The sequence below is a fragment of the Cupressus sempervirens genome, chromosome 10, assembly GCF_028749045.1.
Source record: "Cupressus sempervirens isolate cs-2001-9-10 chromosome 10, ASM2874904v1, whole genome shotgun sequence".
Lineage (NCBI taxonomy): Eukaryota > Viridiplantae > Streptophyta > Pinopsida > Cupressales > Cupressaceae > Cupressus > Cupressus sempervirens.
Genome location: NC_143127.1, coordinates 369,391,188 through 369,417,919, shown reverse-complemented (window position 1 = coordinate 369,417,919; position 26,732 = coordinate 369,391,188). Strand labels below are relative to the sequence as shown.

The window sequence follows — 26,732 nt, the reverse complement described above, 5'->3', positions numbered from 1 at the left end:
CCATCAGGTTTTCCCTCTCATCAAAGGTTTCCCTAGTCAACAAATCATTGTGTTATGTTGTATAGTTTTCTATTCTTTTGCATCACTGTTTTAATTGTTGGAATTGAGATTTATGAGTTTGGATTTAAGTTTACGTGGTCACCATTGATTCACCCCCCACGCCTTCAGTTGTGTGTGGACTTTACGTCTTAACAATTGGTATTAGAGCATCAAGTCCTCTTTGAGAAAACCCTTAAGGTAGGGGTATTTTCAAGAACAAAGCTCCTTTTGTTTGTTGGCATTGTAAGCAAATTCATCACTTTTCTTTTAATGTCCTAAAAGAGAACCTAAGGAGATGCTTAGACCTTACAAATCAAGGATTCCTGAGTAATATTTGTATGTTAGTGATGATGAAATTGAAGTTAAAGAGATTAATTTTCTAGATAGTGATGATGAAGATGAAATTGGATTTGTTGCTATTGAGGAAGAAAGTCGTGTTAAAGAAAATAAAGCACTTATTTCAAATGTTAAGATAAAGAAATCAATCTGGATTATAAATGGTGGATGCTAACATCACATGACATGTAACGGAGATAAATTTGTTGAATTTAAGAGCTATGATAGAGGTGTACTTAGAGTAGGTAGCAATGCACCTTGTCCTATAAAAAGAAAAGGATCTATTACTCTTGATGGTAAGACTAATACTTTAGATGTATACTGAGATCAGTTGTCTTGCTGCAAAGGTTGTTGACAGTTGGCTATGTCATAGAAGATTTTGTCATATAAACTTTAATAGCATGGTGAAGGTGAGGAATTCAAAGGGATTGAGAGATCTACCTAAGATTATGAAACCTGCCAACATGATGTGTAAGGAATGTTTGATGTCTAAACAAAAAGAAGAGTACTTTTCCAAGCAAGACATTTACTACTTTAGAAAAGTTGGAGATTGTTCATACAGATTTGTGTGGACCTACAAAGACAAAAACATTCTATGGTGAGAGGTATTTCATTCTTTTTATTGGTAATTTAGAAAAAACTGAAGCTTTTGATAAGTTCAAGATATTCAAAACAGAAGTTGACAATGAATCAAGTGTAAGAATAAAATGTTTGAGGTCTAACAGAGGTGAAGAATTTAATTCTAATCATTTCAATGCATATTGTGAGGATAATGGTATTTGCAGGCAAGTTTTTGCACTTAAAACAACAGCGGAATGGTGTAGCAGATAAAAGAAACAGAACAGTAAGTGAAGCAGCTAGAGCGATGTTACTTGAAGATAAGTGATGCAGAGCTTCACCTTCGGAAACTTCTTGTGGGATTGAGCACTTGAGAAGTATCAACAGTAAGTTCTTAAGCATCAATTAAGAAAAAATTATTAGCTGGAACAACATTAAAATTCATCAAATATTCACTTATAATTTTCACAAATGAATAGATATGATAAATTCCTTTTATGAGAGAGTGATGATGAATGAGTTATAAATATTTTCTCCAAGTTACAGCCAAATCTAATGAGTAGAATGAAAGTTGTAACACTTTTTCCAAAACTACTAATTCAAAAACAAGTTCAGACCTGCCTTCACTAAAATGATCATAACTTCTTCAAATCACGATGAAATTGAACCAAACCAAAACAAAGCTCACTCTCATACCTTTCCAAAAATATAAGTTAGATTTTTGTATCTTTTCAAGTGTTCATACCAATAGAAACAACAGTCGGATTTCTACAAAAATAACTCAGGAAATTAACACAGAAACTTGCAAAACAAAACCTCTTTTCATTTCTATTCTCCTCAAAATCTTCTCCAACCATTCAAATCTTGATATACCATGTAAATCACTTCCAATACATCAAATTTAAAGCTTTAACAACTTCAATAACCTATAATCTACCCCCTATGACTCTTCACCATCCTCTTTAGATCAACTTTTCATATTGTCAACTTTTATGACAATATTTTATTACATATTTGACACTTTTGCATTTTCTATACAAATTACCTCTAAACTTTATAAAACCATTACTAACATAAACATACACTTTAAATAACCACAAGGACAACAAACCCTTTAAACCCTCTTATGAGCTACTTATGGCATATTTTGCATATAATGCAACTATTACAACTTCACGTCATTTTTTTATTGTATTACATTTGAATGACTCGAGCATCATATACATGACCAAAATTAATCTTATAACATTGAAAATCCTTTATGCCATGATCCTCCAGTATCATACTCCTGGGGACAAAACAATACAAGTCCGTTGGATTGTCCCTCCTCTTTCTCGTCGTCCAATTCTTTTGTAACATGATGTAATACTCTTGCAAAAAAATTAGAGGTGATCTTCAATGGATCCAAATTGTTCTTTTGATCAATAGAGTGGTAGGTGGGATCTTGGCTCAAGGTTGCAACTATCATGCCCAATTCATCATATGCATCATAATTAACCATATATAAAATCTGCTTACTTGCGTAAAAATCATTAGAAAAAAATTTACCATCAATATTAAGATGGATGTTGTCAAATACTCCTTTTGGATAAAAACTTCCCCATGAATAAAATTATGTGTTTCACATTTCCCTTCATCAATAAGAAAACAGTTATAATCAAAAACCTCTTCTTCTCCTTGGTTATCAATAAGTCCCAAACCTTCAATATCAAGGGATTCATGCATTTCCTCTTCAATCAATCAACAATCTTGACTTATTTCTTTCTCTTCAACAACCTCACTACATAGAGATTTATCAACCACTATCTCATCCATATTCTGCTTCAGAATCATATCATAGTCAATTTGTTCCTTATTTCCTTCAAATGGAGAAATCTTCTCTTCTTCTTTGGTCGCCATAAAATCTATCCCATCTTGACATACCTTTGTACTCTCAACAAATGGCTGCTCCAAATCACCATTTTCTTTATCCATACATTCCTTTAATTCCTCTTTTAGTATCTTAAACTCTTCAAGTGCCTTACTAATCTCAAACCCTCTTTAATTTCTACTATTTCTCATTTTTTCTCTTCTATTCTTGCTCTCTAATTCCTCTCTTTTTCTTATCTTGCATAAACTTACTCAACAACTTTACAAACTCTATTTCATTTTTTGTAAAAGCCATTATCCTCTCTTATCCCAGATCTTTTGCTGCTCTGATACCAAAAATGGTGCATAGCTACATCTATGGAAACTTCTTGTGGGATTGAGCACTCAAAAAGTTTCAACAATGGGCTCTTGCGCATCAATTAAGAAAAATTTATAAGCTGGAACAACATTAAAATTCATCAAATATTCACTAATAACTTTCACAAATGATCATAACTTCTTCAAATCACGATGAAATAGAACCTAACCAAAACCAAATTAAAGCCAACTGTCATACCTTTCCGAAAATATAAGTTAGATATTTGTATCTTTGCATATGTGTTCATACCAATAGAAACAACAGTTGGATTTCTGGAAAAACAAAACTTCTTTTCATTTCTATTCTCCTCAAAAACTTCTCCAACCATTCAACTCTTGATACACCATGTAAATCACATCCAATACATTATATTTAAAGATTGTCCAGCTTCTATAACCTTTAAGTTACCCCCTATGGCTCTTCGCCATCCTCTTTACATCAACTTTTCATATTGTCAGCTTTTTATGACAATATTTTATTACATATTTGACACTCTTGCATTTTCTATACAAATGACCTCTAAACTTTATAAATAATCACTGATATCTTAATCGCACATAAATAAATAAAAATGTAAATAAGTGTTTCACTTAACCGATGATATTAACCACCAATGTTGAAACGACATACTTCACTGACAACAAGAGATGGAACAATAAATAACTGAACCGTTCTTGATGAAGGCGACAATTTAATTTTTTTTTAATGGACCATGTCAAAGCAATAACAAGAAAGGCACACAACCAAACGATGCCATGGTGATGACACACATCAGAATTTCGAGTGGAGTCCAAGTATGCCGAAAAAGGATGATGCCATCTCATCATTCATATGGTGTCTAACAGGCAAAGATCGATCTCTATAACTAATGATCTAAGAAGAACCAGACGAAACGTGTAGCAACCGAACTGACAAAGAAGGGAAAACATCTTTACAATAGAGCCAAGAAGCTTCAATACGAACACACAAAACTCCATAAAAAGAGTAGACCGAAGATATCTATCATAGACAAATAGAAATTATGCACAACCTCTCACAACAATAAAAGATAGAGCCCAACAAATTTTATCCATATGCTCATACAAAAAGAGACACCTCGACGATGCTTCAACAACACCAAGTTTATAAAAGATTGTTTAAGTCCTACAAAATATATTGGCTCAGGTACCATGTTGGATTTTGAGCCCAAAAAATTAAGATAAACAATAACGAATATCCAAAAGAGACACACAAAAATATGCTGGAAAAACCCTTCTAGAATTAAGGGAAATACCCAAACACATAACAAAAGATTACTTTATTGATGATAAAATGTTCAAGTCTACAATGTCCTTTGCTCGAAGCGATATAAATAACAAAACTCTTCACATTATAACCAAAGGTCTCTTGAGTTTCCAAAAAATGACTTTATTTTCAAATACAACTATTCGCATTTTCATGTCACAAAGCATGTTCAATGACACATGTCTTAATATTTAATATTATAATTTATCATAAATGTCCTTTTCAGCTGAGGTGATCATAATGGTATTAACACCCAGAGATAAAGATCTTTATCGCGGCTACAATCTCCAATATGAAAAACCTAATGGATTTCCATTGATTGAACAAAAAGAAATGGTATGCAAGCATTGAATGGATTAAAGCAGGCACTTAGAGCCCAATATGCAAAATTGGATAAACACTTGTTGAATTTGGGATTTAAGAAAGGCAATGCAGACAGTAACATGTATTTGAGAACTATATTTGATGGCTTATTGATAATTGAAGTATTTGTTGATGATATCATTTTTGGTTGAAATGATTAGGTAAGTAGTAAGTTTCATGATGAGATGAAAGATGAATTTGAGATGTCTATGATTGGTAAGATGAAATACTTTTTAGGATTGCAAATAACACAAACTAAAGATGGCATTTTCATATCTCAAAACTAAGTTACTGATTCATATGTGGATTCCGAAGCGGATGCGGGATGTGGGATTTTTTTTTTTTTTTTTTTTTTTGGTGGGGGGGGGAGGGTGGATGGATGCGGATGCGTATGTTTGTATATATATGTGTGTATACACACACACACACAAATACTGTGTATATGCAAAGAAATGAGATAAGTAGTTTCAATCTTTTATTCTTACCATCAAGATCAAAAGATGATCTACATTGTTTCTTTCAAGTATTTTGTTTAGATGCAAAACCCCTAGAAAGTTATTTCTACAACATACATAATCTGCAATCTGTTTACTTGTTTCAGATTTTAGGCATAGATTAATTTTTTAAAAATCCTGCCCTATAGTTTGAAGACAGAGTTTCATCTCACTATTTTTCACAAAAATGGCAACTTAAAATGCTCTCAAAGTTGAAAAAGTTTGCAAAATCCATATCAATATAAGCTCAATTAGACAAGCAGCCAAAATAAACCCTTGCAAAGAAACCTACTGCAATTCAAAAGGAGTGGAATCAGTTTTGTAAGCCATTTTTTAGCACTCAGCATATAGTCTTATTTGGTTGAAGTTTTCACCCACAAAGAGTTTCTCTGAGGCATCAATGTCTCATTGTTGTTCAAATCAATTGTATCACTCTTATCTTTCATTACATCTGACTAATTATTTCACTCATTTTACTCATGATTTAAGCCTAATTAAACTACGCCACATGTTAAAAAAATATTTAAAAATGTTTGTCTTTCTTTTCTGGACAAGGAAGCCAGTGGATTCTCCCAGGTGCCCTGTGGGTGCCATCCAGATGCCACTCACAGGCACCTGGATGCGTCTAATTGCCTGAAACAGACATCTGTCCGCATCCGAGTGCCTGTGAGTGGCATCCAAGTGGCACCCACAGTGCACCCATCCGCCTCCAGCACCCATTTGCATCCAGCCTCCATGAGGCAGAATCGGTAACTTAGTCTCAAAACAGGTATTTAACGAGTTATTGGTAAATTTAGGCATGAAAAATAGCAAACCAGTTGGAACACCCATGTTTATAGGATGCAAATTGTCTAACAAAGATGACTCACCCAATGCTATGTAAACAAGGTACAAATCAATGATTGGTGCCTTACAATATTTGAATCACACAAGACCAGTTATTGTTAATGCAATCGAAGTTGTAGCAAGATATCAAGCAGATCCTAAAGAAACACACTATTCAGCAGTACAAAGATTTTTCAGATATTTGATAGGAACAATGGAATTTGGCTTATGGGATGACAAATCGAATGATTTCACATCGTATGCATATGCTAATGTTGATTGGGTAGGAAATGTAGATGACAGAAAAAAGCAGAATATGTTGCAGCCGCAAATAATTGCACTAAGACAATGTGAATGAAACAGATGCTAAAGGATATTAATATTACATTTTATGAACCTACTATGCATTGTAACAATACAAGTACAATTAGCATGTCTAAGAATCCTGTTTTACGTTCTAAGACTAAGCACGTTGCAATTATGTATCATTTTCTGAGAGAGGTGGTCATTGAGAACGAAACAAGATTGGAGTATGAGTACAAAAGAGTACATAGGAGATATATTCACTAAACCATAGCTAAAGACACCTTTGAGTATCTAGGAGTTATGCTTGGGGTGATGATCTTACCTACTGTACAGTAATTGATGCAACTTTGCATCAGTCCAGTATATTCAGAGGATTATTCATTCATTTGGACGTGATGCTTGGTACTGCTCCTAAGGGGGAGTGGTTACAGCGAGCAAAGCTATTTGTAGAGCTCTTATGTAATGTTTTTGGAATAACAGTGTTTGTTGGCACTTCACATATTTTTGGTTGCAGATTGGCTTGATCAATTACAGGTACTTTGATAGAGACATTCATCAAAGGGGGACACTTTCAGATTGTCAGTTGATACTTGGCGTATGTGCACCTTTGCCACTGATGTCAAAGGGGGAGTTCAATGAACAACCTTTAGAGAGAAGTTCATTTGGGATAAGTTCAGTTGAGATTATTAAAGGATTGTGTCAGAGTTTGTAAAGGTTGTATATGTTAAGGATATTTGAAAAATTGTATTCAATTGTCAACAAGTTATTTGGTTACTTTTGGATTGGTGGTTTTTCATCATATGTTATAGGTAATGCCAAAGGGGGAGATTGTTAGAAACAAAGGTTTGGTTGGTGGTTGGAGTATTGTTTGTGTTGTATTGATCACAGGTTTTGTCATTGATGACAACACGTTTATATTATCATGACGACAGAGATTATATATATTGCAGGACGATTGTCAGCACAGCAAAGTTGGCATATGACAGGCTGAGATATGTGAGCTTAGATTTGTGTAGACAAGAGTATAGATATCATATATATGTTTGTTAATTCTTATGTTGAGTTCTTGATAACTTGCAGTAAGATTGATGAAGATTGGTAGCAGACTAGTGTAAAAGAAATTGTGTCAGAGACAGTTATAGCATATTTGTTGTATCTTATTGATGGGGTGAAATCAATGTCAGCGAGCTTGAATTGTGATAGAGGACTTGTTCATGTAGCTATGTTCCTGATAGCAAGGCTTTGGGATTATTTTGGAAAGGTTTTTGTTGTATGACCTGCAGCATATTTTACTAGTAGTTGACTGTGTTGAGGAAGAGTTTAATTTATCATTGTTAAATGTAATATTTAGATTGTAACATGTGAGAACTATAATGTAACAACTGTAATGATGTTTACGAAGGTGTGCATGCCTTAACATGGACCTATGTAATTAATTTTACATTGGGGAAGCCTTAACAAGCCGACCTAACCAATTATTTGTGAGGGTAAAAAGTTAAGTTGTTTTCCTTGATGAGGTATCAGTTGTATGGTCGTTGTGGATATTATTGATGCGAGCTCTCATGTTGGATGATCAGCGCAGTGCAGAGATTGACTTGGTTGATTGTGGTAAGCTTCAAAGGAATTGTTTTGGAAAGAAAGTTGCAGATCAATCAGTTCATTGATTTGGATATGTTATGCAGAAGATTTGTTCTTCGCAGTTGCTGAAGCATTGAGGCAATGAGTCTATTTGTTTTCTTATTGACCTTTAACAGGGTCAGAACCTTTTAACAAGGGTTCACAATCTCGTACCAAGGATTTGTCCTCTAACAAGGAATATTGTACTGAATGCATTATAATTAGCTCCTAACAGGATCACATCCTTTCACAAGAAAGTTATATATTAGTACACTATCTTGTGGATACCATTTCCACCAAGGTTTCCTTTCGAATCAAGGGATTCCCTAGGCAGCATGTCATTGTGTTGTGGACCTGTGGTGTATGGTTTTCTATTGTTGCACATCATTGTTTTCATTATTGGAGTTGAGATCTGTAAGTTTGGATTTAAGTGCAATTGGTCACAACTAGTGTAATTTTGATGTATCTAATATCAATGCCACATCATCAAGTTGGAGCGACTAGGTGGAATATTTTAAGTAAGAGAAGTTGTATATGTGATTTTGAATGGAGGACATTGCCAACTTCTCGTTGCGGTAGCACAAAATTCATTTATTCTTTTTCCTCCTCAATGCTACGAAGTACAAATTTTGTTGACACATATCCTTCCTCCCTAATCTACGCAATGAGTTTCAACAAATTGCATAATGGCAGAATTCATTAGGACAATGGCTCAGTTTAGTAAAACGATTAATGAGCCCTTAATAGTCGGTAAATAGTACTCAACACAAAGATGAGATGTTCGACTAATGGGCATGTGATGTTCTCAAAGAGACAAGAAAAAGCACTTCAAGCAAAGCAACTACATTAATATAGTGTTATTATAAGAAATGTAGTTGAAAGTTCGACCTGATCACTTCTATTCCATTCTCCAATAGTACAAACATACTAAGACTCTAAGATCCATTAAACAAAAAGAAGTTTGTCATTATTTATGTGATGCAAAACAGTTCAACAATGTAAGTGGGAATTTTACATTGTGGGGGTAATAATAACCAATGTTCCATTCCCACTATTTGACAAATGCTTTAAGAGAGGCATTTTCTAAAGTGCAAATAAGTATTTATTATTTTTGAGTATTATATTTACTAGCTTATGGTAGTCTCTTACTTATATAATTAAAGAGTCATTTTCCTTGATTTACTCTTGTTCCATTCCTTGATGTGGAGGGATATTCTTCCAAGAAAATAAGAATGGTGCATTAGGAATGGTGTTGAGGCATCGTTGTGGGTGTTGAGGCTTCTTGAGGAAGTACCAACTTATCACAAGAAAGTCAGAAGATTGAAATCAGATTCAGAGGGAGTTCGGCAGTTTATCATAAGCATCCTCGGACAAGGAGACCCTCTAAGAGAGTAGTCAGAGGATCTGAATTCCCAAGATCCTTGTTCAAAGAGAGAATTTCCACGTACAATTCCTTGTTAATGAGTTCTTCCCTGTGAAAAGAAAGTTCAAAGTGAAATTCCTTGTAATACATTCTTCTTTGTAAGAGAGATGTTGAGGTGAAAGCCCTTGTTCCACCCTTTGATATGGTTCATGGTGGATATCATGTGAGTTCCTATTTTACATAGGTGGATTATGTCACTATTACCTTGATATTTTACCCAGAAAGTTAAAAGAAGGTTAATTCGGGAATGAGAGTAAACTGGAATGAGAAAGCCTTATCTATCCCCGAACTAAAACTTTTCTCTCTCCATGTACTAAAACTTTTCTCTCTCCACCAGCCTTAACTTTTAGAAAGAAGTTGGAGTTTGAATTTCAACTTGGTCCAAATGCGTACCCTAACCTTAACTTTTTGCCCTAATCCTAACCTGAACTCCAACTTTCAAATAACCACCGACTGGAAATAAAGTTAAAGGATGTAATCTAAACATTGGTTCTTGACAGAGGCTTTGGAAATCATGTACAATGAGACCAAAAGTAACCCCAACACTTTGAATAGACTATGTATGGTTATCAAGGCACGATATGAAAACCACTTTCCATCTCAGGCATGGTTGGAAAAGGCTTAATAGAAACTCACGAGAGCTATTATATCAACAATGCTCTTGCAGGTGTACGCATAGGTGCTGTGAAGATGTGTTTTGGAGCTACAAATCCTGTAAGAAATTTGAAGCAATGGGACAAAGTCACACAGTTAAAGATGATCATCGTCCCCTCAAAGCACCTATTGTTTAATAAATGTTTGCACTGAAATTTGATGTAGAAAGAGCCTTTTCACAAAGTATGTTGGCACTGTTTGGCAATCGTCGATCGTGTGGTTTGTGCAAAGAGACTAAGGAACAAACATGGAATCATGGAGATAGGGCGCATATGTACAAAGAAAATGCAAGAAACATCAAAAAGAATGTTAACCGTTCAATGGCCTTAGTAAAAACAAAGCTCAACACTTGAAATGTGTAGTGCAATGGGATTAATAAGATATCAAATTGTTTGATAGAATGCCCAAAACCAAGCTTGGAATGTTGATTGATGGACATGAATATGGGAAAGAAAGATATGTGTTTGATGTAATGTCTTATGTCAGAAACGACTTTGACTCTCTTGTCTCAGTGGATGAGATATACCAGCAACTTCTCTACACAATCAGCCTGCTATGAAATGTTTTAATGCAGATTGTAGAAACATGTACAAAGAACATGAATTGTTTGACGGACATAGCTACCAATTCATTGGTGTCAATGGGTCTCTATGAAAGCCGAAGACATAGCTACCAATTCATTTAACAAAGTCCCCAATATCATACTTCTGTCCCAATTCAATTATGAAATATAAACATGCGACCCCAGGTCTGATTAGATTGCTTCAAGGAGATGTTTTATCAAGAACGAAATAGATGATCGCACCTAGTGCGCAAATTAGAGAATGGAGATAGTGTTGTGAAATTTTTTAATTTTTTTTAAATACAAAGCCACTTGGCTTAAATTTGAATCTCCCATGCTCATGCGATATGGTATCAATATCAATCAAAATGAATTCACTTGCATCTATCCTCATGAAGATTGTACATAGGAATAACTATATTTGAGCCTTTCAATAGAATATATTGAGAAGTGGTGGTAATAAGCGTATGGTGGATGAGCGCCTTGGAATTGTTCGCCTATATTCTCAATTATGCCTGTTGTTGGAAAGGAGTGGGCAACTTCCTACATTCACAGAGCATTCCTAAGCCCTTCATTAGTATCAGCTCAGCTGCACAGAGTTTTGCTTACGCGAGGATTAGACTCAAGACTCTCCAAAGACCTTTCCCCCCTCGCTCTTCAAAAACTTCGTTGCAAGGTTGCATTTGAGGCCTTAAGATTTGAAGCTCGAATCGAAAACATGGGGAGCAAACTGGCTCGCACAATGCAAAAGCTTCAATATTATTGGTGGACAAAGACCATGGAAAAGGAAGAAGATGAAAATGGAAAGCTACCTCAAGGAAATCAGCATTTTGGTATTTCTATGTGGTGGAAAGTGGCATGTGTTACTGTAACTCATAAGTTAGGATTTGACTTTTATTTTGTCAAAAGTTAAGGTTATAACTTTCAAATTTTTAAGTTAGAGTTAGCTAGGAAATACATCTGAAACTCCCCAAACTCTAACTTTGAAGGTAGTTACTAACCCGAAAGGAAGTTATTACAAACTAGCCTACAAATACAAGGCTAATTGAATGTAAGTTTGATAGCAAGGCAATTTTTGCAAAGTGCGTACAATTTTGGCTCTTGTAATCAGAAAATTTTCTTATGTTCTTGGTGTAAAGAAATAAAAGAAAGTGCATTTTGCATTCTCTTTTCTTCAAAATCTGAATTGTTTGGGTGTTGATTCTTGTTGTAATTAATGTTTTCATGGTATTGTGCAAATGTTAGTGAATCATCAAATCGTCATTGAGCTAATGCTAGCCTTCAAGTGTAGTTCTTGATCATTCTTGTTAGCGATCGAAGTTGATTTAGGAAGGCTTGGAAGTCATTTGGTGCATTCATCTTCAGTGGCTTTCTATCTTTCAGAATTTCATCTTTATTTGAAAATCAAAGATTTCATCTTATGAGGGAGTTGCCCCTCTAAACGCAAAGGGAGGCCGTATACCAAGGGCCTATCCAACTATTGGAGAAACTTATTTGGCACATATTCCATTGGGCCAAATCACGTACTTTCTAAGTGACAAATCTGTTTACCAACAGTCATGAAAGGTGACAAATCTTCAATTGATGTATTTGTGAAAACACCATTATAAGGTGGTGATCTTAACAATGGCTTGACTTGTTATCATGATTGACTACATTAAGTTGTTATCCCGGAGTGCTGCATATCATGATAACAAATGTATCATGATAGACTACATTAAGTTGTTGCCCCAGAATGTGTTGACGATCATGATACTATATTTGTTGTTCTTGCATTCTTACTCTATTATCATGATAGACTACATTAAATCGATGTCTCGAAATCTATCAGAGATCATGATAACGAACCTATCATGACAAACTACATTTAGCGATGTCCTAGAGTGTGTCAGAGGTCATGATACTTGTCATAATTGAGACTACATTAAGTTGATGTCCTTAAGGTCATGTTTGTGATCTAATAAACTACATTTAGTTGTTCTCCTGGAGTGCCAGAGATCAGATAACTCGTATCTTTCTAAGATGTAACATATTCTTTTGGCAGGCATCACAGATTTGATACCAGTGCACATACCGAAAGAATATAAGTATGATGAATTTCATAAAATTGATATTTCTTGTTGAATAATACTTCAGTTGATATTGAAAGATAACACTAAGTCGATGGATATATATGTTGATATCCTTAAATATGTCATTCCAGGAATATCATATTGAGATGATATCTCTCCATGTGTTCTATAACAATCCTCCCTAGCTAAGAGGGAGTGTTAAGGTTGTAGCTTATGTCAAATTAAATTGACCTAGTGATAATTCCTCTATGGTCATTGGTTAATCATAAATTAGACAAGCATTAATATATATATATATATATATATATATCATATAATATATATAGATATGTTATATTAATATTGTTTAATTATTGATTAATCTATAAATTATCAAATAGACATGTCTCTTCTATGGATATTTATATAACATTCAAATCTACAATTCGAAAACACCAATATAATGGCAATGTTATTACATTAGCAGAAAAACAATCCATGAAACTCAAAATAAAGTTTTATATTTAATAGATGAGGATGAAAATCAATTGTGTACTATAGAAGGCAAAAGATAAGAACAAAAAATCCATCCGAAATTAATACAAGGGTGACATGTTTTAATTTGATTTAGGAGTGCAGATTGGAGGTGGAACAATCAATTGCACCGACCCATTCGTGCAACAGCTAACTTCCTCAACCCTTGTTTTTTTCTATTTAGATAGCTTCTCAAATTCTGATTAAGAGTTTATGAAGAGCCTTACAACGTGCATCCCAAGAATGACACCCCGAGTTGAGGTGAGAGATATCATTGTCCAAAAATTCAGAAGTTACACGACTATATAAGAGGGAGGTTCTTTTCATTGGAGCTAGCTACATGAGTAAGAACCCCTCAAACATTAGGTGTACTGTTTAGAGTCTCTATCTGACATGCATTGTACAGGTTACGAATTTCTAATTTACAAATATAAATAATGTCATAAAATATGTTTTCGCTTTGATTTCAAAATCCAAACTCTTCAATAATTTATTTTGTAGATTCTCGGTGGATAGTTTGGGGTGCAAACGCCCCAAATCTCCAAAGAAAATCCATCTACATCTTGTGCCAACTTTGTGTTGAATCCAATTGTGAACACAATTGGCATTTATTTGAAGCCATCCCCATGAAAAAGGGGAACAAATTAGCTCAAAAACACCTCAATGATTATGAGTTTAAGCAATACATCCTTTGGCTACACACAATAAGGGTAGACGACTAGTCAACTATTAATTGTATCAAGCTGTCAACAATTAAAATTTTGTGTGATGATACATTTTGTACTCAATTTGCATTGAGATCATTCAAATTCTAATTTAGCATATTCGCTCACATACTAGCAAAATCAACAATTGATTTTTCGTAAAGATGTGTGAGGTTCAATTTCATGTCAAAATCACTTTTTGACCTATTCATTTGCTCCAAATTCGATAAAATGAACCTCGGATGAATTTAGGTATGTTTTTAGCAAATTTTGATTTAAGTGGTTGAATCTAGGGTGTTCTTGGGCAATGTTGACCAAATAAGAAATGACTTTGGGCAAAATTTATGAGTTTTGTTGACTTCTATGCTTGCACCACAATCTTTAATATTTATTTTTCCTAAGGAAACCTAAAAAACACGAGCTTTTATCTATCTCATGTTTTTATCTATCAAACGACTTCGCTTTGCGTCTTTCTAAAGTGTCTATCTACTTCACATCTCTGTTTTTATCTATCGGATGGCCTCCATTTGCATCATTTTTCCTCTTTGCGTCGTTGTTTTCATTATCCCCAACTCTCCAACAATGTTCCTCCTCCTTCCTCATTTCCTCAGAAACACTTTCCACTCTTCCCCAATCTTGTCTTCTACAAGTAGAGACCCGGACACAGCTACAAGTTGAGGTGAGTGTTTTTAGTTTAAACATTTCTTTATTAATTGTTCAATGCTAATACAATAGCTCCAACTTCCTACCATCATTAATAATATTGTTGTTGACATGTGACCCTTCTCCCCATCCTATACTGAAAATGTTAGAGTGTTTAGAATAACTGGGGGGGGTGAATTAGTACCAATTGATCAATCAAACACTTCAACACTTTATTGTCTTACTTATCCTGCTGTAACTCGATCTCTTCTGTAATTTCAATAACAATATTAACTAGTAGTTCAATGTCCTAACAGACTTGTTGAATGCAAACATTTGAAATGTAAAACACATTAAAACATTCGACACAAGTTTGACACTAGGATTTAACATGAAAACCCAATTTGGGAAAAACCGCCAACAACATGTCACCACTTTTTCACTCTGTTGAAGTGAGCCCTATTAGGAGCTAACCATGTTAAAGGTTACAATACACAATGTTAAATGTGACCTGGATAGAGGATTTAATCACCTTGTTATGAGAGGCCTTGTCAAAGGACTCTAAAAGATTCCAATAGAATGTCACCCTGTTAAAGGATTTACGCAGACTGTTAAGTCCTCAATGACTATTAGGTCAACCTTTGATTAAAAAGATTTCAATACAAACTGTTTACAATGATTAGAAAGAAAATAGTAGGATTTGATCTGTATGATTACAATTCACTTTGCAGTTTCAATTTTTTGTCCAATTCATGTGTCGATTCCTTGATAAGCCTTCCTTGTCACCTCTGTCCTTGTTTTGCTTGGCAACCCTTGAAGCATTCACCCTTCTCTTCACGACAAGTTTAAGCCTTTTGCTTAGATTTTCTTATCAACCTTAGCAAGTTTGTTCCATCTCACTGGAAACACGCACAACTTCTTTGTTTGTTCTCTTCTTCGCATATCTCATTTGCACCCTTCTTAAAGTTTGTCTCTATGCCTCCTTAAATAGGTAATTATGGTCCTTTGTTGTTTCTCACAATCACGGTAGATCTTAGGGTTTGCGATCTAATCCAATAGGTTCATTGTATCTAATCACCATTCTGTATTTCTCTCCTTTTCTAGAAACTTCTCCTTAAATTTGTTCATTAGGTATCTTACATAATCCTCTCCTAGAATTAAATGATCCAACTCATCAATCCTTATCTTCAACATGTTTTCTATATCCCAAGAAATCAACTAAGTCAGTTGGAAATCACGATTTCTTGTATGCATTCAAAATACTGTCACTTAGTCATTAGTAGGTTGTGACACTCGGCCGTCACTAATTTTCTTGGCCGCTATAGACCTTCTAGCTCGGCATTGACACTGTCAATTAGTCAATATTGATACTCAGTCAACACTAAATTTGCTTGGCACTTATTGTGGCATGGTTGACATTAGCATCACTCAACATGAACTTCGACTTCCTTAATCTTCTGCTACATTCCTCTATCAAGCTTAAGCAATCTATCAGTCTCTTCTCATGTCTTCATAATGTAAACAATCAAATTATCTTGTCGAAGTCTCACTAATCAAATGTTCGATGTAGCTTCCTTTTCATAACTCAACCTTTCCTCTAGGTGTTATTGTTGTGAGTAACTTCTTCATCAATCAAATAGATATGACATTTAAATCAAAATAGCAACATATCTCCTCAGTAGATTTGACATCAATGACAATATAACAATTGTTTCAATCATAGTTTCCAACAAAAAAGACCATTGCTTACAACTCAACAAACAAGACTGAGCTTTAATTTTGTACTTAGATTCAACAATACATTCCTCACAAATATCTTCTATGATCGAAAACCCCTGCTTCAAAATTAACAGATGCTTCCGACTTTGGAAATATGTGGAAATGGTTTGACCAACGCTAGGTGGACGAGGTTATGTCCAGATTTGCAACCATTGCTAAGAGGAATCTAATAGCTCTTGTAGTAGAGTGAAAGCACACTTGTGCTTTATTCCTCAAAAATCCATTAAATTTTGTACATGGAAGCCAAGAGTAAACAAAGTGTTGCCCTACTTCCAAACCACATTATGAACAAATACATTCAACAACAAAAGAAACCCCCCGCTTCAAAATCAACAGATGCTTTCGACTTTAGAAATATGTGGAAATGGTTCGACCAATGCCAGGTGGAGGAGGTTATTTATGGATTTGCAACCATTGCTAAGAGGAATCTAATAGCTCTTGTAGTAGAGTGAAAGCACACTTGTGCTTTATTCCTCAAAAATCCATTAAATTTTGTACATGGAAGCCAAAGAGTAAACGGAGTGTTGCCCTACTTCCAAACCACATTATGAACAAATACATTCAACAACAAAAGAAACCAGATGAAGTTGTTGGGGGGGCAAATACTTCTCATCCATTGCAAAGTGGTAGGCCTTCAAAAAAAAGGGAAAACGTCATTTGTCTTCAACTACCACTCCCAATGAACCACTGGCATAGGGTTGTCCATTCTTATTTTCTCCTCAACAAACAGTTGTAAGTAAGAAAGCAATGGGCCAATGGAAACATCATTTCAAAATGAAGCTAGAGACATTATCAATCAAGCCAAAGTGAAGTGCATCTATGCAGATGGATTGTCATTTAATGTTGCTAGCTCACCATATTGGCAACAATGGTGAGAACAATTAATGAGGCCTCGAAGGGGTTCATGGGCCTTGGTTATGAGAAGGTACACACCACTATATTGGATAGAGAGTTGTCTAGTGTAGAGGCTTCCATGCAAACCATCAAGCATTCATGGATCAAAACAGGTGCAACAATAGTATCTAATGGATGGAAAGATGCAAGAAATCATCCTTTAGTGAATGTTATTGCATTGTTCACAAGAGGTACAATGTTTTTGAAAGTTGTGGATTGTGAAGGAGATGTGAAGAACAGTCCTTTCATTGCAAACATTCTCATCCAAGCCATTGAGCAAGTTGGCACTCGGGATGTAGTTAAGGTAGTAATCAACAATGCAAAGAATTGTTGGGTTGTCGACTTATTGGTTGAGGAGTGCTTCAAACACATTCCTTGGACACCTTGTGCTATGCACTCACTCAACCTAATGCTGAAAAAATTGGCACTAAAATTGGGTCGATAAAATAGATGTATGAAGAGGCACAGGAGATCCAAAAGTTTGTCACGAACTAACATATGACACAAACCATATTTTGACAATTCTCGAAATTGGAGCTCTTAAGGTAAGTTCAATTGTTTAAACTTTATGCATGTTTTAATAATCTAGTCACTTTAGTTTAGTAAACTTTCTATGTTTTTAAATTCTAAATTTTAATCCTGAGCTTAAATTTCAATTTTATTATTGTTTTAATCTTAAAATAGGTTTGTTGAGGCCTGCTTTGCCTCCAACACTATTGTTTACAGACATCTTGTCAAGGTTAGAGAGGCATTGTCTAGAATGGTAGTCAGCGATAATTTGAGCATATGGAAGCAATCTAATAGTACCAAAGCAGCTCCCATTAAGGCATTGATACTAAATGACTCTTGGTGGGATCATGTTGAGATCCTTCTCAAGTTTGTCGAGCCTATATTGAGCATGATCTGATACATAGACATGGATAGGTCTTCCTTGGGTGAGGTACATGATGTCATTGATTCCACGATTGAGGATAATAATTTTTTAAATAAATGAGAGAGAAAGATCCATGAAAAGTTATTCAAGGAGCTACAGGTAATCATGTTAGAGAGATGGAACAAAATGACTACCCCCTTACATATGCTTGCCTTTGCATTATACTCAAAGTTTTAAAGCCAATCAATCCTCAAAGCGAGTACCACTGGAGTTGCCCAATACAGAGATCTTGAAATTGCTCAAGGATACAAGGCAGCCCTTTGAAGACTCTTTCCCAAGCACCTGCAAGCTACAGTGAGGTCTGAATTTATGAGTTTCACGAGCACCCATGATTGTGGTCTTGACGCTCTTAAAGACGAGAACAATGTTGATGCTCATAAATGGTGGTACTTCCATGGACAAATGTACCAACACCTACAACCCATTGCCATCAAAAATTTATCACAAGTAAGTTTTCAATCCTAAAATTCTAATTTCTAAATTCTTGCTAATGAATATCCCAAACTCTTCACTCTAATTTCAAATTTGTAAATCTTGATAGGTTGCTAGTTCATCATCATCTGAGAGGAACTAGACCACATACTCCTTCATCCACTCAATAAAATGCAACCGACTAAAATCCGGTAAGGCAGATAACTTGATCTTTGTGTATTCAAACTTAAGGCTCAAAACTCTCAAAGAATTACTTACAAAAAAGGGGAGGCAAAACATTGGGATGTTGAACTAGAATCTGAGGCTTTGATGCATTTGCAATTGATCATGGTAGCAAGCGTACTGCTGCTAGTGGCACTATTTGTGCTTCTAATCTACAATTGCATAATGATGATGATTTGGTTGATAATTTTTTATAATATTTGATCACATATGACTGATTAGTAATGTTGACATCATTGTTTTTAAACTGAAACATCGATGGTGGTGTATTTTGACATTGAGTTATGTCATTCGAACTAGATTGTTAATATATGTGGTGGTGTATTTTGTTAAGTTGCTTTAATATTGGCATAGTGGTGTATGAATTTATTTGCTGCAGCATATTTTTACATACATATAATTTTATAAGAAAAAAATCCTGTATGGACAAACCCAAAACAAAGCCAAACCCAACCCAAAAAAAATGAGCACGTGTCGAACCTGAATGTTGCACCCGTATCCGAACCAGAATGCAAACCAGCAACTCAGCTCAAATTAATAGAAAATAATTTTATACTCATTAATGGAATCACTGGATACATCTTGCAATTGAATTTTTGAAAAAATAGAGTTTTTAAAGAAATTTAAATAATTTTTTAAACTGTCAGTTTTTTTGCTAAGCTTTTGCTTAGAAAGAACTTTTAGGTCTGCCAACTTTTACCCAAGCCTAAGTGTACCAACTAGGATTTGTATCAATGCCAAATGTAGCATTTGAATGTATCAGTAGCTTTACCTAATGCAGAATGCGATTTTTATCAAAAGCAGAAAGAAAAAGATGCAATAAATATAATACTTAAAACTTACACGACAGTATTGGTTCTGCCAGTTGTCACAGATGTTCCCACTTGGAAGAGTAGACGACGGTCCCAAGCAATCCTCAAAAGCTCAAGAATTTCCTCCCCTTCTTTGTTCCTCGGCAAGTAAGCAATCCGTCTTGTACCACTGTATGGCTGTCCAGGAGATGGGTGCTCTGCAGTCTGTTCACTTTTCAGTGCATAAAAATGAGCATCTGTTATGGATTCCCTAGCTTGCAATTGCCAGTATAATTATATCTCAATGAAATCAGCTTGAAGAAAATTATTCTTACTGCAGTTTGTTCACTATTCAGTGGAAAAATAAACATCTGTTACGAATTCCCCAGCTTGCAATTGCCAGTGTCATTATATCTCAATGAAATCAGCTCGAAGCAAATTATTCTTAGTAAATAATAGCAACTTTTGGTGGGTAAAACCAAATTACATTTATCTGTGACCAAATCTAACAAGCTGTATACATGGCACAAAACACAGGTACAGCCTATCTCTTCATGTAAATATGTTGCAATATGACAAAAAATGCAGCTACATAATCTGTATGTTATCCATTTATCATACTTCACAAAATAATGTTCACCATTTAAATAAGATTGACTTCTAGAAGTTGACTGATAATCTAAACTGGCATATTAGAGATAAATCACGATAGTTCAACTTATTATTTTCTCTTTCAACCATTGAATGTGGCCTCCCAGATATTCACAGTGACAGTCACCAGTTGAAGAAGACATATTCCCTTATATTTGTTGGATTCCTCATTCAGCGCACTCATCCGAGTTACAAACTTGTGCTGTTGTACATATTTGTAGGGAGCTGATGGCAATTTTTATGGTTGAAATATTATTAGCAATATCTTGACAGAGATGTGGTAAATTGGTCGTCTTGAAACACACAGCATGGCCACCAGTGTCTAGAAAGACAGCAAGACATCCAAAACAATTGTGTGCAAGTTCTATCCTTTACAAAACATTTGAGGAGATTTATAACTACTGGAAGCTAGATAAGTCCTGGAAGCTAGCTTGAGTGGTTGGATGGGATGGTGCTGCAGCTAGAAAAGATGCTATTTTGCCTTAACATCAATTTACATTAATCTATATTTTCTTTTTCTGCATTCTTGGGATCCTTTCCTTTAAAATTTCAGATGATATGAATTATCACCGCTAAGCTACACAAGATAAAACCTGTAAAGGTACAAACTTGCTACAAACCCTGGCAACCATATACAGGATGGGTTTCGTAGATATAAATATGAGACTAAGTAGAAAGGATGTGCATAAGAAATTAACAAATTTTACTCACCATTACACACATTCAACACCATAGGAAATGCAGACTACTCACAAGTGGTGTTTCTTTTTGGATTTAAAAACTAGAAGATAGATATAAAAATACTTAAAAACACTTAAAAAATTGTAACAATAGCGTAGAAAACATGACATGTCATGATTACTCATGATTAATTGCACATTTTTTGAGTATAATGTGGATGTGTTGTGCACCGTTGTACAAGCTACTACTAGCTGCTTGGAAAGTTGGAATTGTAACGAATAATCAATGGGATTTATAACATGGGTAAGGAATTTTAATTAGTTATTGTGTTTCCATGAGTTTATTTGTTCTATTCTACTCCAAACAGAAACCATAAAACCTAGCACTATCATGTATAGAAAATGATTTGTTTATATGCCATAAAATTTCTTTCATTTGCATAGAGCTGTCATATGTGAGCAGAAGAACACAATCACTACCTGAATTCCATCTCGAAACACGTATGTGATTTCAATAATATCAGTGTTCGGGTAGCCTTCAAGTCCATTTCCAGCATCTCTACTTGTGATTGGAATGCATCGGACGGTCATCGTTCCTGGAGGCTGGGTTCCCGTGATCACACCATAGACTACTAAACATTCTGGACAGGATGGTCGACTTTTTAACCATGTTATTACGCATTCTCTGTGGAAAATATGGTGACATTTATTCAATTCTACAGCTTCTTCATCTTGTAAACTGCTAAGACAAATTGAACAATTTTCCCCATCCTTGGGATTGGGACAGTCAATCAAGTACGAATGTTCAGAGTCTGAACTCTTCGACAGTTTCGGCTCCTCACCTACTACCTGTCTCTGTGTAGCTGTAGCTGCAAAACAAGAGTTGCATCCTCCCATTGCTGTGGATGCAACAACTCCTTGATGATTTAGAAGATATGTTCGCCTACGAACACTCCTATATATTTTGGTTCGTGTGTTGCACTCTACAGCATCTGCTTCAAACAACATGCAATAACGTCGACCACTTAGCTCAAAGAATACGCCAGCAGAGCCATCTGGTTGGTTACTCGTACTGCTATTTATAGAATCATGCCATGCTGACTCAAATTTAGAAGCCAGCTGATCACCATATGTATGCCACAGATTTTTCTCTGCCTCCCACCATTCCCAATGAGCAGTTTGACTTCCGGAATGTCTCCTTACTGGCCGCTCTCGCTTAGTTGTAAGATTGACCTGCAAGTATAACCATAAAAAATTATCAATTCAAGAAAAATATCAATTTCCAATTAAAGAATATATACTAGTATAAATACTTTGTAGATGACTATGATCTCTTCATACTTTTTAAACTACAGCAATAATGTTTTATGCAAACTGAGATGTAACTAATGTCTCTATGAATGAAAGAAACTAGAATTGATGTCAGAGTTTGAGAAGACAAAGTTGCCATTGATGTCAAAGGTGGTATGAAGTGACATAAGAAACAGGCTATATTCACTCTATGATATTTGAAATAGGTTCTCAAGTTGCCAGGTTGAGCAACTAACACAAATAAGTGATGGTATAGGGCACTTGGTGGATCAGATTAGTATTATGTTCCACATGGTCTTGCAGATGGGGACAGGGAGGCTGCAATGTCCCCTTTTTTAAATAGATTTAATAATAACGATAAAAAGTAAAAGAATATGAAAAAAATTCTAAATTATATATATAACAATAAATCTAAACATTACCATGACTAACATTTAGTTAAGTTTAAAGAATGGTCAAAAGGCATGACCAGTATAAGATCAATATAAGATAGACCCATTCATGGGTTTGATAGGGTTAATCCTAATCCGAAAAGGGGAGAGGTATGTTGGATTCCACCAGAGAGAGAATGGGTTAAAATTAACTTCGATGGGGGAGCCAGGGGAAACCTGAGGGTCTTGGGGTGCGGTTGTGCAGCGAGAGATCATGAGGACAACACCCTTCCCTTTGTGGCCAAATGTATGAATGATAGTAGGAATAATGTGGCAAAATGTTGCGCGACAAAGAGGCTCTCGTGTTAGGAGCTAAATTGGGCATTCAAAGAGTCCACCTAGAAGGGGACTCGAAGATAATCATTAATGGAATAAAGAAAGGGAAGATGGAAGCATGGCAACTTGATAAACATACTCAACAGATCAGAAGACTCTTATTGGAATTTGAAGATTCTAAGGTTTCCCACACCTACAAAGAAGCAAATAGGGTGGTGGATAAGCTGGCCAACATGGGCGCAAATGCAGCTTTGGGGATTCAAAATGAAATATACGAAGACCTTAGACTTCTTGGTGTAGATTAATGAGAGTAAGTTAGTTTTCAATGGCCAAACATAATAATTTTTATACATCCTTGTTGATCGTATGGGAAATTCAACTTTAATTATGACCCCACCCCTTGACGGCATTCACAGTACCCAAAGATCATAATCTCCAGCGCGTGTCGGATGGTGAGATCATTACTCGGTACCCAGGCATATGCTTGTTTCCAGAGTGTTCAAAACAAGTTTTTATAAGGAGGAAGCCAAGGCATAACACAGATATTCAAAAAAGGGCGACGAAAATGGAGGTGAATATTGCGTTGGGTTCAGATAAGTGATTGAAGAACATTCTTCAATTTTGATAATCTGGATTTCTTGGAGGGCATACAACAGATGTATAGGCCAAAGTACCTGGATGTTTACTGAAAATGGCGCTCGAACTTATACGTGGCTTCACTTTTTGTTGCACTAGCTTAAATGGTGAAACAAAGGAGGAAGTATGCAAGGTGGTTGCAGCTTGTGTCGACCTACAATGACTGCAAGGATTAGACGAGTTAGTGGAATGTGTTGTTTTGGGTGTGGGCATAGATGGGAGAAGAGACGTGGAGATTGATTGGTGGCGGGGAATCTTTTGTTCAACCCCTAGTTGTTTGGTTTTTCTGCAAGTCCGAAAGGGGTGCACATCCCAAAAGCAGAGCAGGGCTAGAGGAAGATTGTGGACTTTCTGCAAGGAAGGATTTGGGTGTCGGATGAGGACAAGTGGGGTTTCATAAAGGCAACATTGTACAAGAGCGTTTTAGCTCCAGGGCAGATCCTAGAACATTAGCTTGTGAAGAAAACCCAGGAGGAGGGGGGCACATCCATGGTGAAGGGCATTGTGGGTGGATGTGTCTTTGCTAGATGAAGTGGAAGCAAGCAGCAGCAACAAGCGTCTTCGAGTGTTGCAGGGGAAGCCAAGAACGAGGCTTGAGTCGGACAATCTAGCCACTCCAACATTCACACCGGAGGAGGTGGCTTGCTAGTTCAAGGAGTATTAACAGGTAGCTGGTGGAGGGTGTCGATGACTGCTCTTTGAGCACTTTTTGGTTTTTGTTTGCCTGGGTGGTCTAGTTGGTTCGGGCGGCTAGTGTTTTTGGCAGGGTGTTAGTACTCTGAATTTTTGTTAAAACAAATATTTATGGATGGGGATGGGTAGATATAAGGTAGTAAGGTGTTTGGCCAAAATTTACATATGGCAATATTATAATTCCTCTCTTTAATATCAATACAAAATCAAATGTTACCTATCAAAAAAAAAGATCAATATCAGATTTTTTTGGGTCTGGCTGGTTTTCTCCTCAAGTAAGAGGGTTTTCCCAGGATAATAACTGTGTCATCTGTTATTGTATTTCTAATGATTGCATTCTTATATTCTGGTTCAAAAACCTTAACAGTATTGTGAACCATGCTAAAAGATTTATTTTTATTTTTAAGATACAACATATGCTAAGATTGTGGACTAGAGCTCCAAATCAGTGTTATGAGACTCACTTTGAATCATCAAGGCTGAGCACGTCCCAGCGTGGGAAAGCTAACAAAGGCCAGCAAACCCATGACTCCAGAGAAAGTTTAGAAGCACTCAACCTGAGTACTTTAAACTTATCATTCCTACTCTTATTCTGTTTTTTTTGTCTGTAAGGAAGTTTTATATTTTGGTTTTTGTTAGACACAAATGTTCTGAAGTTCAGGAAATGTCTAGGCGCAGCCAACTTCCTCTCCAGATGCATCAATTTGCTAAGAACGAAGTTCTCTCTCCCCATGAAGGCGTGAGCAATAGTAAGGCCCTCCCATGAGTATCCGAGATATATGCTGAAACAATTTTGAAATCCTTACTAAATTCCAATAACAGCTGCATGCCCTCGCCCTGGAATCACGCCTAACTCTGCCATTGGTCGCGCATTTTTCTTTAAGGATACAAATGACATAGCCAAAATAAAAATTCTCTGCAAAAATTAACCGACAAGCTGGATACATTGCCCTTAATTGAGCTCAATGAAAGCTGAGCCATATAAAGAAATTACACCAAAACTCTAGAAAGCATGCAACTTTAAAATAGATCAAATGCTGAGAGCAAGGTATCATGAGAGGTGCTTGAGTATCTATTTTATGGAGTGAGTAGTCCTATAAAACCAAAAAAATATATCAATCTTCCCTTGAAAATAAGCTACCCCTACTGTTTAGGACTACATATTTTAGTGCGTAAAATTGGGGTAGGTCACCAGATTAGAAAAAAATTTCCGTCACTTGTCAGTTAGCTGATATTTTACATTCCGTTAGCTAATATTTAAGATTCTACATGGAAAGAAATAAAAGCATTCTTAATGAAATCGCCAGCATCCATAAATTTTAGAACTTAAACTTTTAAACTGCACTGCGCTATTAAATTTGTCGGAACATCAACTTCAAAAAATTACCAAAATCTCAACAGCACCCACAGAAGTTTTAAAGAAGCCCCTGAACATAGAACCATACCCTGAGACGCTCTCTCTAAGCGAAACCTAGAAAGCCCCAAAGCCCAGCGGATTTACAGTAATTCTGCCCAATCTCACTTTAAAAGCAGTTTCAATTTAAGACGACCAAACCGGGGGGATTCATGGGAATGGATCGCGCGTACACGAAAATCTTCGCATTCTAGCGAAACCTCTTAACAGCAACCAAAATAAACGAGGAGGGAAGGATTGTACCTGTTTTAGGGTTCGAGGCTGAAAATAGTAAACGCAATCAGCACCTATTCGAACAGGGGTGATGCCCGAGGCACTGGCCGCTTCTATATCAGAAGTGAAGGTAGGGTCAAAAGAACGCCAGAGCAGGTCCTGTGTTCGCCATTGCCATTCGATAACCACAACCGAAGAAGACGAGGAAGCCGAGACCCCGTTTGCGTTTGTATTCAAATTTCCATTCGCAGTTGGTAGCGAATTTGCATTGGATGAATTGAATTGGGACGCCATTAGCGAGTTTAACTATTTTAGTCTGGAAGTGTGCTTATACATGCCCACGTCTTTTTCGAGGAGCAGTAGGCTGCTTAAAAGGTGTTCAATGCGGTGCTCTAGTCTGCATCCGTACTGTACATCGGATATTGGGTTCTTGTCTTGTGGAAGAAGTAATCGACTGCTACAGGGGTTCTTCCAAAGTTTCCTCTTGCCCTCCTCTTTTTCCGTGTTCTTTTTGACCTTATGCCATTCCCTCCCTCGTCGAAATCAACTCACGGGAATTACCTATTTCCAAAGAGGCCAAATTAGGATCTCTAATTTTGCATTTTGCTTTAATCATTTAAAGCTACATAGGCCATGCAACATAGGTGGAATATGCTATTTCTTTTTTTTTAAAGGAGGTTGTTTTTTATTTAATTTTTAATTTTTAATTTTTTTGTTTTTAGTCAAAAAGTTGGTTATAATTTGATTGATTATACT

At 35.9% G+C, this 26,732-nt stretch overlaps 1 protein-coding gene across 1 annotated transcript in view; it reads right to left on the bottom strand.

The window, feature by feature from the left end:
• The window catches only part of LOC149534201 (uncharacterized), a 42,450-nt gene extending 16,170 nt beyond the window's left edge, over nucleotides 1–26,280 (bottom strand). The window contains exons 1-3 of the mRNA XM_089803135.1: nucleotides 26,007–26,280; nucleotides 21,483–22,235; nucleotides 19,724–19,896 (exon numbers count right to left, since the gene is read on the bottom strand). Of these exons, the coding sequence (XP_089659261.1) occupies nucleotides 19,724–19,896; nucleotides 21,483–22,235; nucleotides 26,007–26,270 (1,190 nt within the window). The 5' untranslated portion in view covers nucleotides 26,271–26,280. The remainder of the gene's footprint in view (nucleotides 1–19,723; nucleotides 19,897–21,482; nucleotides 22,236–26,006) is intronic.
• Nucleotides 26,281–26,732: the final 452 nt, after the last annotated feature.